This window comes from Lonchura striata, chromosome 3 (assembly GCF_046129695.1).
Source record: "Lonchura striata isolate bLonStr1 chromosome 3, bLonStr1.mat, whole genome shotgun sequence".
In the NCBI taxonomy this organism is placed as follows: domain Eukaryota; kingdom Metazoa; phylum Chordata; class Aves; order Passeriformes; family Estrildidae; genus Lonchura; species Lonchura striata.
In genome coordinates this window covers 77,926,841-77,939,019 of record NC_134605.1, presented here as the reverse complement: position 1 = coordinate 77,939,019, position 12,179 = coordinate 77,926,841, and the positions used below count along the sequence as shown (strand labels likewise).

Below are 12,179 nucleotides of genomic sequence, written 5' to 3'. Positions count from 1 at the left end.
ATATGTATTAAGCAGAGTTATTAAATGTTCTACAGAAAATCTATCAAATAGCTTTATCAGTCTGTTTGATTTGCAATAAACTAAAAAAATTTAGAGGCGTGGGAACAAACAAAAGCATTATTCAGCATAAAATTACTGTTGAATATATAGATACAACCAGGCTGGCATCTGCCATCCAAACAATTTCCCCTTAGGTCACAGATGGATGTACGGAACAATACTACCAAACAAAATCGTACAAAACTGTTTTATTTAAAACTTTGTTGTATTTTATCTTCCAACATTGTGTTTTAATTACATTTTCTCAAGGCTCGTAGTGAATGACCTTTCCTGTTAAAAGAAGGAACAGCTTTTGTCAGGCAGACATAGAAAAACTACATGTCAAAAATCTTAGTGATATACATATTTTGAAGAACCTTTGAAAACTTCAGGAAGATTAAATGAAAGATCTGAATTAATTAAATTAAAATAAAACTTGTTCTTACTTCATTAAGGTGTAACAAGTGCCACAGTCCAGAGAGCTGGTGAGAAGCTGCTGGTGTCAACTTCAGAGAAAAAGCTATGAACTGAGCTAGATCTGAACAAGCGCTTAAGTCTTGACTGCAGTTCTTCCTGTAGCAGGTAAAAAAAACCACAACCTAAGCAGTGCTTAAGCAGGTCACATCAAATAAATCACTTGGATGTTGGAATACCAACCATGAGAGTTCCAACACCTGGATAGTAAAACAAATTAAAAACAGCAAGCAAAGTCACCAAAAGGTTAAAATTACAGCATTTCAAATGTTGGGGAAGAACACGCACTCAAATAATACTCAAAACACTTGAATCCTTCAAAGTTTACACTTTTCTCTCTTTTTCTTGTATTTAGATTTTGTTATCTCCTGTAGCTAGAAGCTCCACATTGAGCAAAACATACAAAACATCTGGGGACAAACCATTTTCTAGCGTTAGAGCTTTTGTGAAAAGTCAAAACATTGCTGAATTCAAAAGTGAAACGTGATTCTAAGAGTCTCATTACACAAAAAATTATTTTCACTGAAATCCATAAAGGGATAGCTTTCTTTAAGGAATAGTAAACCAGACTAAAAACAAATACACTTGGCCCCTTAAAACACCACTTACACGTCTTAAATTAATAATGTTAATTTAAACTATAATTCTATGTGTGTATAGTTTACACAAAAGGAAGCATGCATGCTAGTCTACTTCCTTTGTCTCCAGGTCTGTTTTTCTGCTGTAGCCCCCAGCAATACAATATAAACAGCTTCTGTAGATTCCTGATACCCATGTATTTGTGTGCAGCACAAATGGGTATGGGTATCATGCCCATACACACAAGTGTATATAAATTACAAATACATACATACATGCACATGTAAAGCACTGAAGTTACAGCTTCTAGCTAGGAATTTGGAGTTGCAAGGAATATAGGAGTTCTTTCTCCAAACTTCTTCTTACCTTCTTCCACAACCCTTGGCCACATAATCTGCCGTTAGTTTGTACTGCCAGAGCACCCCTATGTATTCCATTGCAGGCCACAGCTGAACCTGACTGCAGAGCTGGTTTAGCAGGGCAGGGTCTAACTGGTTGGAAATGTCTTCAGGAAGCCTTTCTTCTGAATAACTGTATGTGACTCCTTCTGCTTTCAGCTGTGAATGCACAGCTTTCAAAAATATCTGTAGCTGACCTGTTTGACAGAATAAAAGAGGCACATAAATGCATATACTATGCTTCTTGTCAGTGAACATTTAACATCCTTTCCATCTGCATACAAAAGAATGGAGATGGCAGAAATCATCCTGCTCTGCTCTTCCCAAGTGTTACCTACCCAGACTAACATCTTCTACATGATTGGCTCTTATTATCAGGCCATCAGCTTGCAGCAAAGCTTTCTTCATCTTCACTCCTGTGGCAGCAATTTTCACACAGCACATTTTCTCCTGCCATCTACTTTCTCCACAGGCCAATCTTAGCTCCAAGATGTTCAGTGGTTTGCTGAGAGCTTTTAACTGAGAAAAACATTCCATGCCCAGTTTATCCTGGAAACAGGAGAAGGACAATTTGTTTCAGCACTGCTAACAAAACCACAAACAAGATTTGTGACTGCAGACAAAACTAACATTTCAAATTCATGTGCATACAAGTAAAGTACAAGTATATATAACCAGCCTGCAACAACAGCTTAAAAATAATATTTTAGTAGTAGTCTGACTCAATACAGCAGGAAGACTGAAACTGAAACAGGTGGCTACAATTTCTCCTTGCCAAGTTAAGAGTTTTTTCCCTTCATGAAGAAGGGAAAATAAGAACCTACATAGATATCATGCAGGCAAATAGTACTTCAACTGGGCACCTTACATTAATCAAGGGCAATAAATACTCAAAATAAAAAAATACCAGGAGCTACTGTCACTTATAAGAAATTGCAGTTTAAACCTGCAATTTAAATATATTTGGAGGCTTAAAAAGATTAAGATACATTTGGATACTTAAATACATTTGAATCTTTCTAAATTCTTAGTAAGCACAGAATGTTCTTCAGAGTCTCATAAAGTGACTACGTGTATTTTTTGATAGCTGAGTATCCTTGAGAGAGACGGTCATAAAAACCTAGGTCTAAGTACTGTGACCAACAGAACTGCATATGACTACTTGTACACTCCTTTTAAACAGGGACTTGTAGTCTTTAGAAAATTTACTGATTTTTTTTTTTAATTGAATTACAACAAATTCTGAAAAAAATGAAGGGCAAACTCCAAAACTGTCAAATTTAAGAAGTCTTGTTTGGGAAGTCATAAGGCAGCCCCACCCTGTGCTGTATAAAAGAAAGTGCACAGGCTCCTCTAAATACACCTATGTTCACTGAATAAGCAAGTGGCATATTGATATTCACAAGCCTCCAAAACACAACAAGGAGTGATATTTTTATGCTCAGGTACCTCTTGCTATTAAGTAAGTATTTTCTGTACATAGCATAATTCATAGTGGAAAATGCTCTATCTGGACAACCAATGTATTTCTCAAAAGATATGTACATTCACATGTGCTGAAATTTTATTTTTAATCAGTCTAAAACACAAAAGAATTGTATTTTCGCTGTCCTGAAAAACAAGTTCTGTAAATATATTAAAGCCTATCTGGGCATTGCTGGAAATACAGATCCATTGCAAACATAATATTGATACCTTAAAAGGAAGGGGTCTTCCTAGAGACTTCTGCAGTATTTTCATATTGGCTGAAACACCAGCAGGATTGACCAAGCAGTTCTGAATCTGCTGTGAAACGGATTGAATTTCCCTGGAAATCCTTATAGAGGGAAAAATAAAAAATGGGAGAGACAGATGGGAGAAAAAAAGCCCACAGTTAACAGAAGTTTGAGAAACAAGGCATAAGGATGCATAAGGAAGTCTTTCATCCTTTCACTAAAGGGGTAAATAAAAATTCTAGATGATCATTTGAGCAAGCAGAAGCACAATTCTAGGAAACACAGATTTTGAAAACAAACAATGCTGTTAGCTGCATCACTAATGGAACACAACTTGGGACACTAAACAATGCTTAGCAGCTGTAACACTACAGAAAGAGTAATTTATACAGCCATTTAACAGAAACAAATCAAAAGCCATCTAACAAAGCCACTCACTTGTTCTGGTCTGATCCAATAAGCATCTGAGGAATTCTGTCAATTAGGTGTTTCATAACCCAGTGCCAGTGCAGAGCCAGGAGTGACAAGCCTGGTGAATCCACTGTGACAGAGTCAGAGACTGCCCAGAACCGGTCCCGCCACAGCGAGCAGCACAAAACCTAGGAACCAGCCAAGGAGCTTACAGTGTTACCACTGCCACAGGTTACACAGCACTTCCTACTTCAAGCACAAGAAAAAGCAAACCCACCGTCACTTTTATTAATTTCAGAGTCCCACGGTATTTTGTATTTAGTGCTACACAACCAGGATTTAACTACAGGTTCTCTAAAAATACCACACCAGCAAGCAGCCAAAACCAACCAATCCCTGCACCAAGTCTACGATGTCAAGATTTCAGCAAAATTATATTTATGGTCTGAAAAGGGAAAGGGAGAAGTGAACCACCTCTGTGGCCTGCATGTCAGATGTCCAGGTTCAGACATTCTTATCACAGATAGAAATGGATACTCTGTTTATCATCAATGGAGAGGATCAGGCATTCCTACAGCACAGTTCATGCCATCCTAAGCAAGTACTGGAGGGCACAAATACAGCCACTGAAACAAACATGATCATTTGCCTACTGTTAGGCATATTCTGAATACAAACAGAAGCACTGCACTTTATGTCATGGTCCCTGATACTAAAAATAGTGTTCTGCACACAATCTCATTTCATCTAACTTCCATAAAAATACTGTGGAAAGTCTACTTACATCATGTGTGTCATCATCACTTAAGGCCACCTGAGTAGACTTCACCCAGTGAAGTGCAAATGCATCCCAAAGTTCAAAGAAAGCAGCAAGGTTGACCACGACTCCATGAGGAAGACAGTTGTAACTTCCTGGATCTGAGGTTTGGGGAAGAGTAAAAGAAAGGCAGAGACTGAATATTCCAGACACATCACATGACACATACGGGTCAACTTCTGATTACTAGAACCTCTTCATGACTGAAAAAAACCCCAAACAAACGCAACCTGAAAATATCCCAGAAAATAAAAAATAAAAGTAGCCCTTCATTATCTTCACAATTCTGTTACTGCTATGCCTTATATATATATTAAAAAACCCATAATGAGGATTCCCTGATCAATTACTTCTATGCAGCATGCTAACCTCATCACTAAATTTTACCCTTTTTTCAGAAATAAAACTTCCTACTTACATAAAACAAAAACACATCTGAAGAATTTGGTTATTCTTGTTAGCTAAAGATAGAATGCCATTCCATTTCTCTCCACCGTTATCCTAAAGTTTGGTTAATTAAGATAAAAATCATATTCACTGATTACCTCATAGAGGTAGGACATAAACAGTGTAGCCCAAGGTATATCTAATTAAGGAATAACGTGTTAGATACCACGCTAGTCCTCATTTGACTGCTTTACGTTCACATATTCTTTCTTCGCACACCATGTTTAAAGTACACATTTCATAACAATGCAAATGAACCATATTTCAAATTGACTACAGAACCAAAAGAAACAGAACCAAAATCAACCCACTTTTGTGGAAATCTAGAGACATTCGTAAGACACTGTTTCTTGGCTTCTTGCTGGCAATCCAACTCTTCTCAAGGTAACTTCTCTTTTCTCGGTCAAGAAATAACACTGCCCTGAAGTAAAAATAAAGTTGTTATCAATCCAGTACTGTTTCAAACCTTGGCCTTATGAGAATGGTGAACTATAACATGGCATTTGAACTGCAAAGTGACATAACATATTCAGTGTATTATGGAAGAAGTATGAGGTGCAACACAACTAATGGCTTGAATATGGTTTCTGTAGAAGCAAACTTCACAAGGAGCAGATTCCTGACTTCACCAGTAGCAGTGAGCTACTAAACAGATGCAACATCACAGCCTGTAATATATGTAAGAAGCTTCTCTCTTACACTTTAACTTCAAAATCTGTGTACTTTTTAATCTCATTAGGAAAAACAATCAAAATCCAAAACCATGACAACTATTTAAGTTCTGTCAGTGATGTCACACTGCTGCTTATGCCTCTTTAATGCAGTTCCCACAGTTCTGATTTGTCCTTTAAGTACTGTAGCCTGTATTAAATGCTGTGAGTTCTGCTCCTATATTATGTGATTGTGTTTAGCATGCATCTACAGAAAACAGAAGCAAAGAATTTAAATACCTGCACAAAAACCTCTGCTTGATATTATAGACCACACGTATCAAAACTTAAAATCACACTTGGCAGACATCTCAAGTGTTTATTCAGCACTGGTTACAGGCACTAGGCACTCTTTACAAGGTTTTTTTTGTAACCCACCGATTTGCTGCAGACTTCAGAAGCATAAGAAGCTGCTCTGTGTGTTCCATTTCTGTATCAAAGTTCATTGAATTTCTAATGATCTCCAAAATTTGCATATTCCACCTTGGGTCCAGAGGCATCACATGTTCATCTGGAAAGGCAGACAAGACAGGACAGCAGTGAAACATCATTCAGTTCTCTTCCTGATCCCCCTGCCTATGTAAGAGCATTAGGGAAAGAAAGAAGCAGCCTAGGAGGAAGGCAGTCAAACTCTCCCACTCCAGAGCATTAAAGTCAGCATTAAAGCTCACTGCAAGTTCTGTAAAATGGAACAGTGACAATTAATTAAACAGGGGTTAGAGCTTAGAAACTCAAGTCTGGCTCACAGTCCAGGCAAGACACCCAGGACCATCCATAAAAGGCCCAGTGTCACTGTATGCAGCTTTCATACACCTGACTAGCTTGGAAAAGAAGCCACAGGTCTGAGCTCCCCACAAAATACCAAGGGAAAATTACAGGCCAAACCATAGGTTTCAGATGGGGTAACACAAATCCTGAGGAACAAAAGACCAGGGTGCCTAAACTACCAAGTCAGAAAGGCAGTGAATATTTGAATTACTCTTCAGAACATCACTCTGAGCTGTAGGAATACATCTGAGTCACAGATACACAGCCAGGACTCATGGGCAGAGCACTCATCTCTAATTTGAATAGTATGAATGCACTTAATTGCCATATTTGCTGTTCTAGACAGCAAGAATGTTTGTATTTGTTGTAATTTCTTTTTGTTTGTGTTTTTGTTTGTTTTTGTTGCCTTTATGACAAAGGCAACATATATATTTAGAATTTAGCCTATGTTTTGCTACATATATTTCCTAAGAAGGATTGCAGTGTGTTCAAAGAATAAATAAAGGAAGCAATGCCTTACATCCAACTTTTTCAGGGGTACCTGTCATAGTTGGCTGTAGCAACTTGATCATGTTGCTGACTCCAGATGAGAGGGGACTGGCATAAAAACAACCAAGGGCTACAGCACTTGCTTCCAGCTGAATCCGCACTGAATCTGTGGGTGAAGAGGGGAGAACATGGGCATAAAAGAGTGTTTAGTACAAATCAAGAAAAAGAACTTCAAATGAACCACCACAAGCAGACTGAATCAAATCTGTGCATGCACTCTGGATTTTGGTCATATTTTGTATTAGCTCCAAAAGGTCTTAAAAGCACCAGAATGTCACAGCTGAAGACATAAATCCTACAAGGAGTTCTAGTAGAACTAGTGATACTACATGTATACTAGTAAAATATGGTTTGTAAAAACCCATTAATCTATACCTTCAAATCTTCCTCTCAATACACCTTTTTTTTTTTTTTTTTTTTTTTTTTGGGGGGGGGGGGGGGGCAGGGAGGATTTCCCTTACAATAGGGAAAAAAAGAGCACACTTTTCATTAAAGTAATTTTTAATGTATTTTCTACTTTACAGACCTACCTGCCTGAAAAAACAGTAAAATAAAGAGGAAGCAATTGATATAGAGACAGCATAGTCAGACTTCAGGCCACAAAAGAAAGCAAAATGTGTGAATTATTTGGACTAACGGCTGCCTAAATGCGCCATGAGTTTAATGCAATTAATTCTGTAATTAAGTGAATAGCTCATCTCAGCTATTATCCTGAGTGTTCAGAAAACACTGCTTCAGGAAATCTCAGTTCTGAAGTTTCTTGGCTTTCTAAGCATTTTTATTTTAACACCAGATACACAGAAGGCATTTGACTGCTTTGACTATCACTAAAAAAATAGTGAAAAGGCATATTTGCTTACACAGATGAAAAACCAATACAAAAGCAACTGATTCAGAAGTGGCACTAGTTACACACATGGTTGAATAATAAAGGATCATGTTTAGCCCTGTGAAAAATGCATATTAAATGACTGGCTCTTCTCAAAGATTAAATTGAATACTGGATGTGTTATTGAAAAGTTATTTTGTAGTACTGTATTAATTATTTTTAAGTAGTGTGGTAGATATTGTTTTTGGTTAGAACATAATGTTATAATAGAAATTAGGCAACGTAAGATATTTTTTGACTAGCTCAAGAAAGGGATGTGATAATCAAGAAATTCTTTGCACAGAGATAACAGCAACAAGACAACTAGGAGTTACAGCCTCCTTATCAGAAAAGACAAACATCCTTCCACCTCCTCTCAGTCTTTTAGGAGCCATCAAGATTAAGGGGAAAAAGTTGACCAAAATCAGAAAAATCCCTAGTTTGCAAGGAATTTATGCATCATGTATGAAGTATATGAATATGCAACAGGCTATTGCTTTTAAGGGTTAATCCTTTGTTCACAAGGCATGCTTTTTGTGGCATACTGCCAGAGAGCATCCAGATGTCCATAATTCTTTGCCAGAGAGCATCCAGACAAACATAATTCTTTGCTTTTATTGTCCTATCTCTGATTGTCCAAATTCTCATTGCTATAATTTTTATTACTGTTTTTATAACTATTTTATTACTATTAAACTTTTAAAATTTTAAAACAAGTAATTGATGTTTTTCACAGCCCAAATCTCCTTATTTCCCTAACACGCACAACCTGTCTGCCCCTCCCTGGAGCCTCCATGCCATTGAATTAGTGTGGGTAGTTGAAAGTCTTCATAACTCATGATTTGGAATAGTCTGGATGTTTTCATAGAAGACTTAGGATTTATAGAAACATAACAAGACAGCCCTTAGACAAACAAAGTTAAATTATTACATACCAAGCACCTGTGGCAGATTTTTGGCTAAGGAGTTAAGCCATTTAGCCCTTAATTTCCAGTCTTGATTGGTCGCCTTTTGTATGAACAATTTCACTGAAGCCTGGAGAACTTCCATTTCATCCATCCAGTTTGCATCCATCTCAACAGCACTGAACTTGAGACTCTCAGGATTAGTGGACTGCGTAACTTTCTTAAGATCTTGCAGAGTCACTGGTAATGTCCTGAAACACAAAGAAGTACAGCAATCAAGGGCTCAAGCTGCCAGGTCCAGGAAAAAATATATTTTGCAAGTCAAGCTATGCAACTATCTTTAGGCATCAGTGCAGCAATGCAATCATATTTCCTCCATTATTTGCTTTAAAACCAGTTTCCAACTTCAAATTAGTTGGCAGTGTCTTAGGAGCTCACTGTTGCCAAAAATTCATGCACTATCCCAAAAGAATATGCACAGAATTTCACTGAGAAATTCTAATTGATTTGTGCACCAGAATGATATGCAAATTTAATTTAAAAAGACAAAGATAGGGAAAAAAGTGTCATTGAGTAAAAATAAACAACAAAACTGAACAAAAATAGCAAACACAGCATGTTGCTTAGAGTTTACAATTTCAACTTTTTCTCTTACTACAAACTTCCACAGCTTGTTGTTTCACTGGAAGCAACCTACAGGATCTATCTATATATTTATAGTCCAGAGTGGGTTATTAAGCAAAGAAGGCAGAAACAAAGTTTTTGCACCAGTGTTGTAAAAATTAACAGCTATATTGCACAAGAAATCATTAGAAAATTCTTTCATATACCCCCTGCACAGGGGCCTCTGCTTCTTTCAGACAGCTCTGTCTGAACAAGCAAAATAATGTTTTTACCTGAAGCTACTGGACCTAAAATTACTGATGAATAATTGATTACATGTAAACTGGAAATCCAGAAAATCATTAGTATACTTTAAACTACTTCAATGTTCATGTTTTTTAAAGCTTAGAAGGAAACTAAAGGAAGAAATTTTGGGGCTCTTATTATCTATTAAACTCAGTGTTTGCATTCACATTTTCAGCTAAACAACTCTCAAAATTGAGTCAAATGCACTTATTGAAGATTAAAAAGTCAAGTATTTTGAATGTATTTGGAATACTTAAGAATAAACCAGTAAATAACTGAACTTTCATTTGCAGTGGTTGTATGGAAAGGTAACAGGAACACCAGAGTGTGACAATCACAATCTTTTCCTGCACAATTTGCAATAAACAATGACATGCCATGAATAGTTCACGTATACTGTTTTTCATTTACTAGGCCAAAAAAAAAAGTTTCCCGCCTACCTGCAATTTCTGAGGTTTAGTCTATGCAGACAATACATCAGGACCTGTCCATCACTCTGGACTGTGGAAAGGAGTGAGTCTTCAGCTGCAAACAGAGCCGAAGGCAGCGAGTCTGGCCACAGTCCCACTGCTAGCAAGGATTCACCCCAAGTGTCAGGGGAACCCAGAGAGGAAGCATGCCTCGTAACCAATTCTAACACAAGCTACAACAAACAACCAAAAAGCAGTTTAGAGTCACATTCAAACATATAACATGTATTTAAGCACCATAGCTCAGGAAACTCTTCAATTACACGCATTTTTTATGAAATTGTTATAGACCAAATCTTCTACAAACACTATATAACATACACAATAAAAGTACCAAAGCATTCCTACCAGAAGTGAAATAACACACTGTGTAGTTTCAAACAGGAAGTGAATGTGTCTACAGGTGACAGTGTGCACAGTGTTACAGGCTACTGATGCATCAGTATGAATATCCCAAATCTCAGCTGAAGCTGTTACAAACTGCAGGCCTCAGAGTCTAAACAGGATATTGTTTGGTTCATCTCTCCCAAGAACACCATCTTCATCAGTCTCTGTCTCAGGCACTTCAAAAACAGAGGATCTCAAACACTAGCCTCACAAAGTTACATTTTTCACTTATCTAGATGATCCAAGAAAATCTTTCAAATGTAGGATTTTTACCTTTTGGTTAATCTGCAGTTGTTGTGAGCGGCCATAAACTTCCCAACAGGCTCTGTAGAAAGACTTTGCTAATCCAAAGCCTCTTTGAATTTGCTGCACAATTAATACAGCAGCCTGAAGCAAAGGTGACAAAGATGACATGGAACCTGAAAGAAACATAGCAATTAGAGTGCTACGAATGTTTAGCAACTGTCAGCCCTTTAATCTGAAAAACACCACTTTAGGTGTCATGATACAAAAGAAATATATCCTATTGACCTGAAAGCTGAATGGATTCCTCCCAAGGCTAATAAGAAAATCTGACAAGACTATAAATAACAGATGACCAGCTCAAAATAAGACACCAAACAGCTGTGATGAATTAAACTCAGCTGCAAAATGCAACTTGCGCAAACCCAATATATTTTGCTGATTTTCACTTTGAATACACTGGCTTCCTGATAGCAAGGGACAATGTCCAAGTATCTGATGTCTCCTTACAAAACACTGTAATGAGCCCATGTTGCTAAAGAATAGTGAACAGACTTTTTTTACCTGCTATAGCTGCCTTGGTTTCTGAATGCACAGCCAGAAGTGCATCACAGACACTATCTCCAACTAAACCCAAACCATGCAGGAGTAACTTCAAATCCAGACTGTCAAATATATTTCCATCATTCTCCCCAGGAATGTAAATTTCAATCCCACGATTCCGCATGGCTCTGGATATTTCCCCATGAACTGGATCCATAGAAAGGAAGAGTCTGTTGGATATTAGAAAAGAATAATTCAGGTTGGAAGGGGCCTACAATCATCCACTTCAACTTCCTTAAATTCTTAAGATGCAACTTAGGTCCTTTAAACTATCACTCTGGAACTACCAAATCTGCTTCTCCATAAAGTAAATTAATCTTCTTAAAAATGGGGACACAATATCTAGAAATCCAGAGACGGGCACTGAATTTAAATGAGAAATCTGTATGAATAGTTATACTTTGCAATTAGATACAGATATTCCACATGACTTCTAACTCCTTATTATCTGAGTTATGTGTTTTATCATTTGCCGACTTAGAAAGTTAGACTATGCCTCTGAGCTATAAAGATTTTTAGAAGTCTTAGCAACAGCTTCAAATAAATCTGTGCTATTTAAAACTGAAGCATCCAACATTCAAGTAGTTAATAATATAGACACCTCTTAAAAGCAAGGAGGAAAAAGTACTTCTGAGATAAAATGTAGTGGGAACAGGTTTCTGAAAAATCAAGAATGTTTCCAATTCAGAGGAACCAGATCAATCCAAGTATCCTCATTATGAATTTCTAAGAGGTAGGAATGATACAGAATCCTGTTACATTCTCCTCCCATCTTCCCCAGACTGCTTTAGGTCTGAGAGGACAGACTGTCTATTTGAGTGGTTTGCTGGGGCTTTTTAAAGTCCTGTCACTGCAGGAAATTCAAATTTATATACGGGATGGAAAAA

General features: G+C 37.2%; 1 protein-coding gene across 2 annotated transcripts in view; it reads right to left on the bottom strand.

Annotated features, from left to right (window-relative positions):
* MDN1 (midasin AAA ATPase 1) overlaps positions 1-12,179 on the bottom strand; it is a 92,602-nt gene that overhangs the window by 35,337 nt on the left and 45,086 nt on the right. For both annotated transcript variants that reach the window (XM_021545486.3, XM_077782306.1), the window contains exons 46-58: positions 11,254-11,462; positions 10,720-10,865; positions 10,030-10,232; positions 8,711-8,931; positions 6,900-7,013; positions 5,969-6,101; positions 5,192-5,301; positions 4,401-4,534; positions 3,644-3,804; positions 3,186-3,306; positions 1,829-2,039; positions 1,459-1,687; positions 486-612 (exon numbers count right to left, since the gene is read on the bottom strand). In XM_021545486.3, the coding sequence (XP_021401161.1) occupies positions 486-612; positions 1,459-1,687; positions 1,829-2,039; positions 3,186-3,306; positions 3,644-3,804; positions 4,401-4,534; positions 5,192-5,301; positions 5,969-6,101; positions 6,900-7,013; positions 8,711-8,931; positions 10,030-10,232; positions 10,720-10,865; positions 11,254-11,462 (2,119 nt within the window). The remainder of the gene's footprint in view (positions 1-485; positions 613-1,458; positions 1,688-1,828; positions 2,040-3,185; positions 3,307-3,643; positions 3,805-4,400; positions 4,535-5,191; positions 5,302-5,968; positions 6,102-6,899; positions 7,014-8,710; positions 8,932-10,029; positions 10,233-10,719; positions 10,866-11,253; positions 11,463-12,179) is intronic.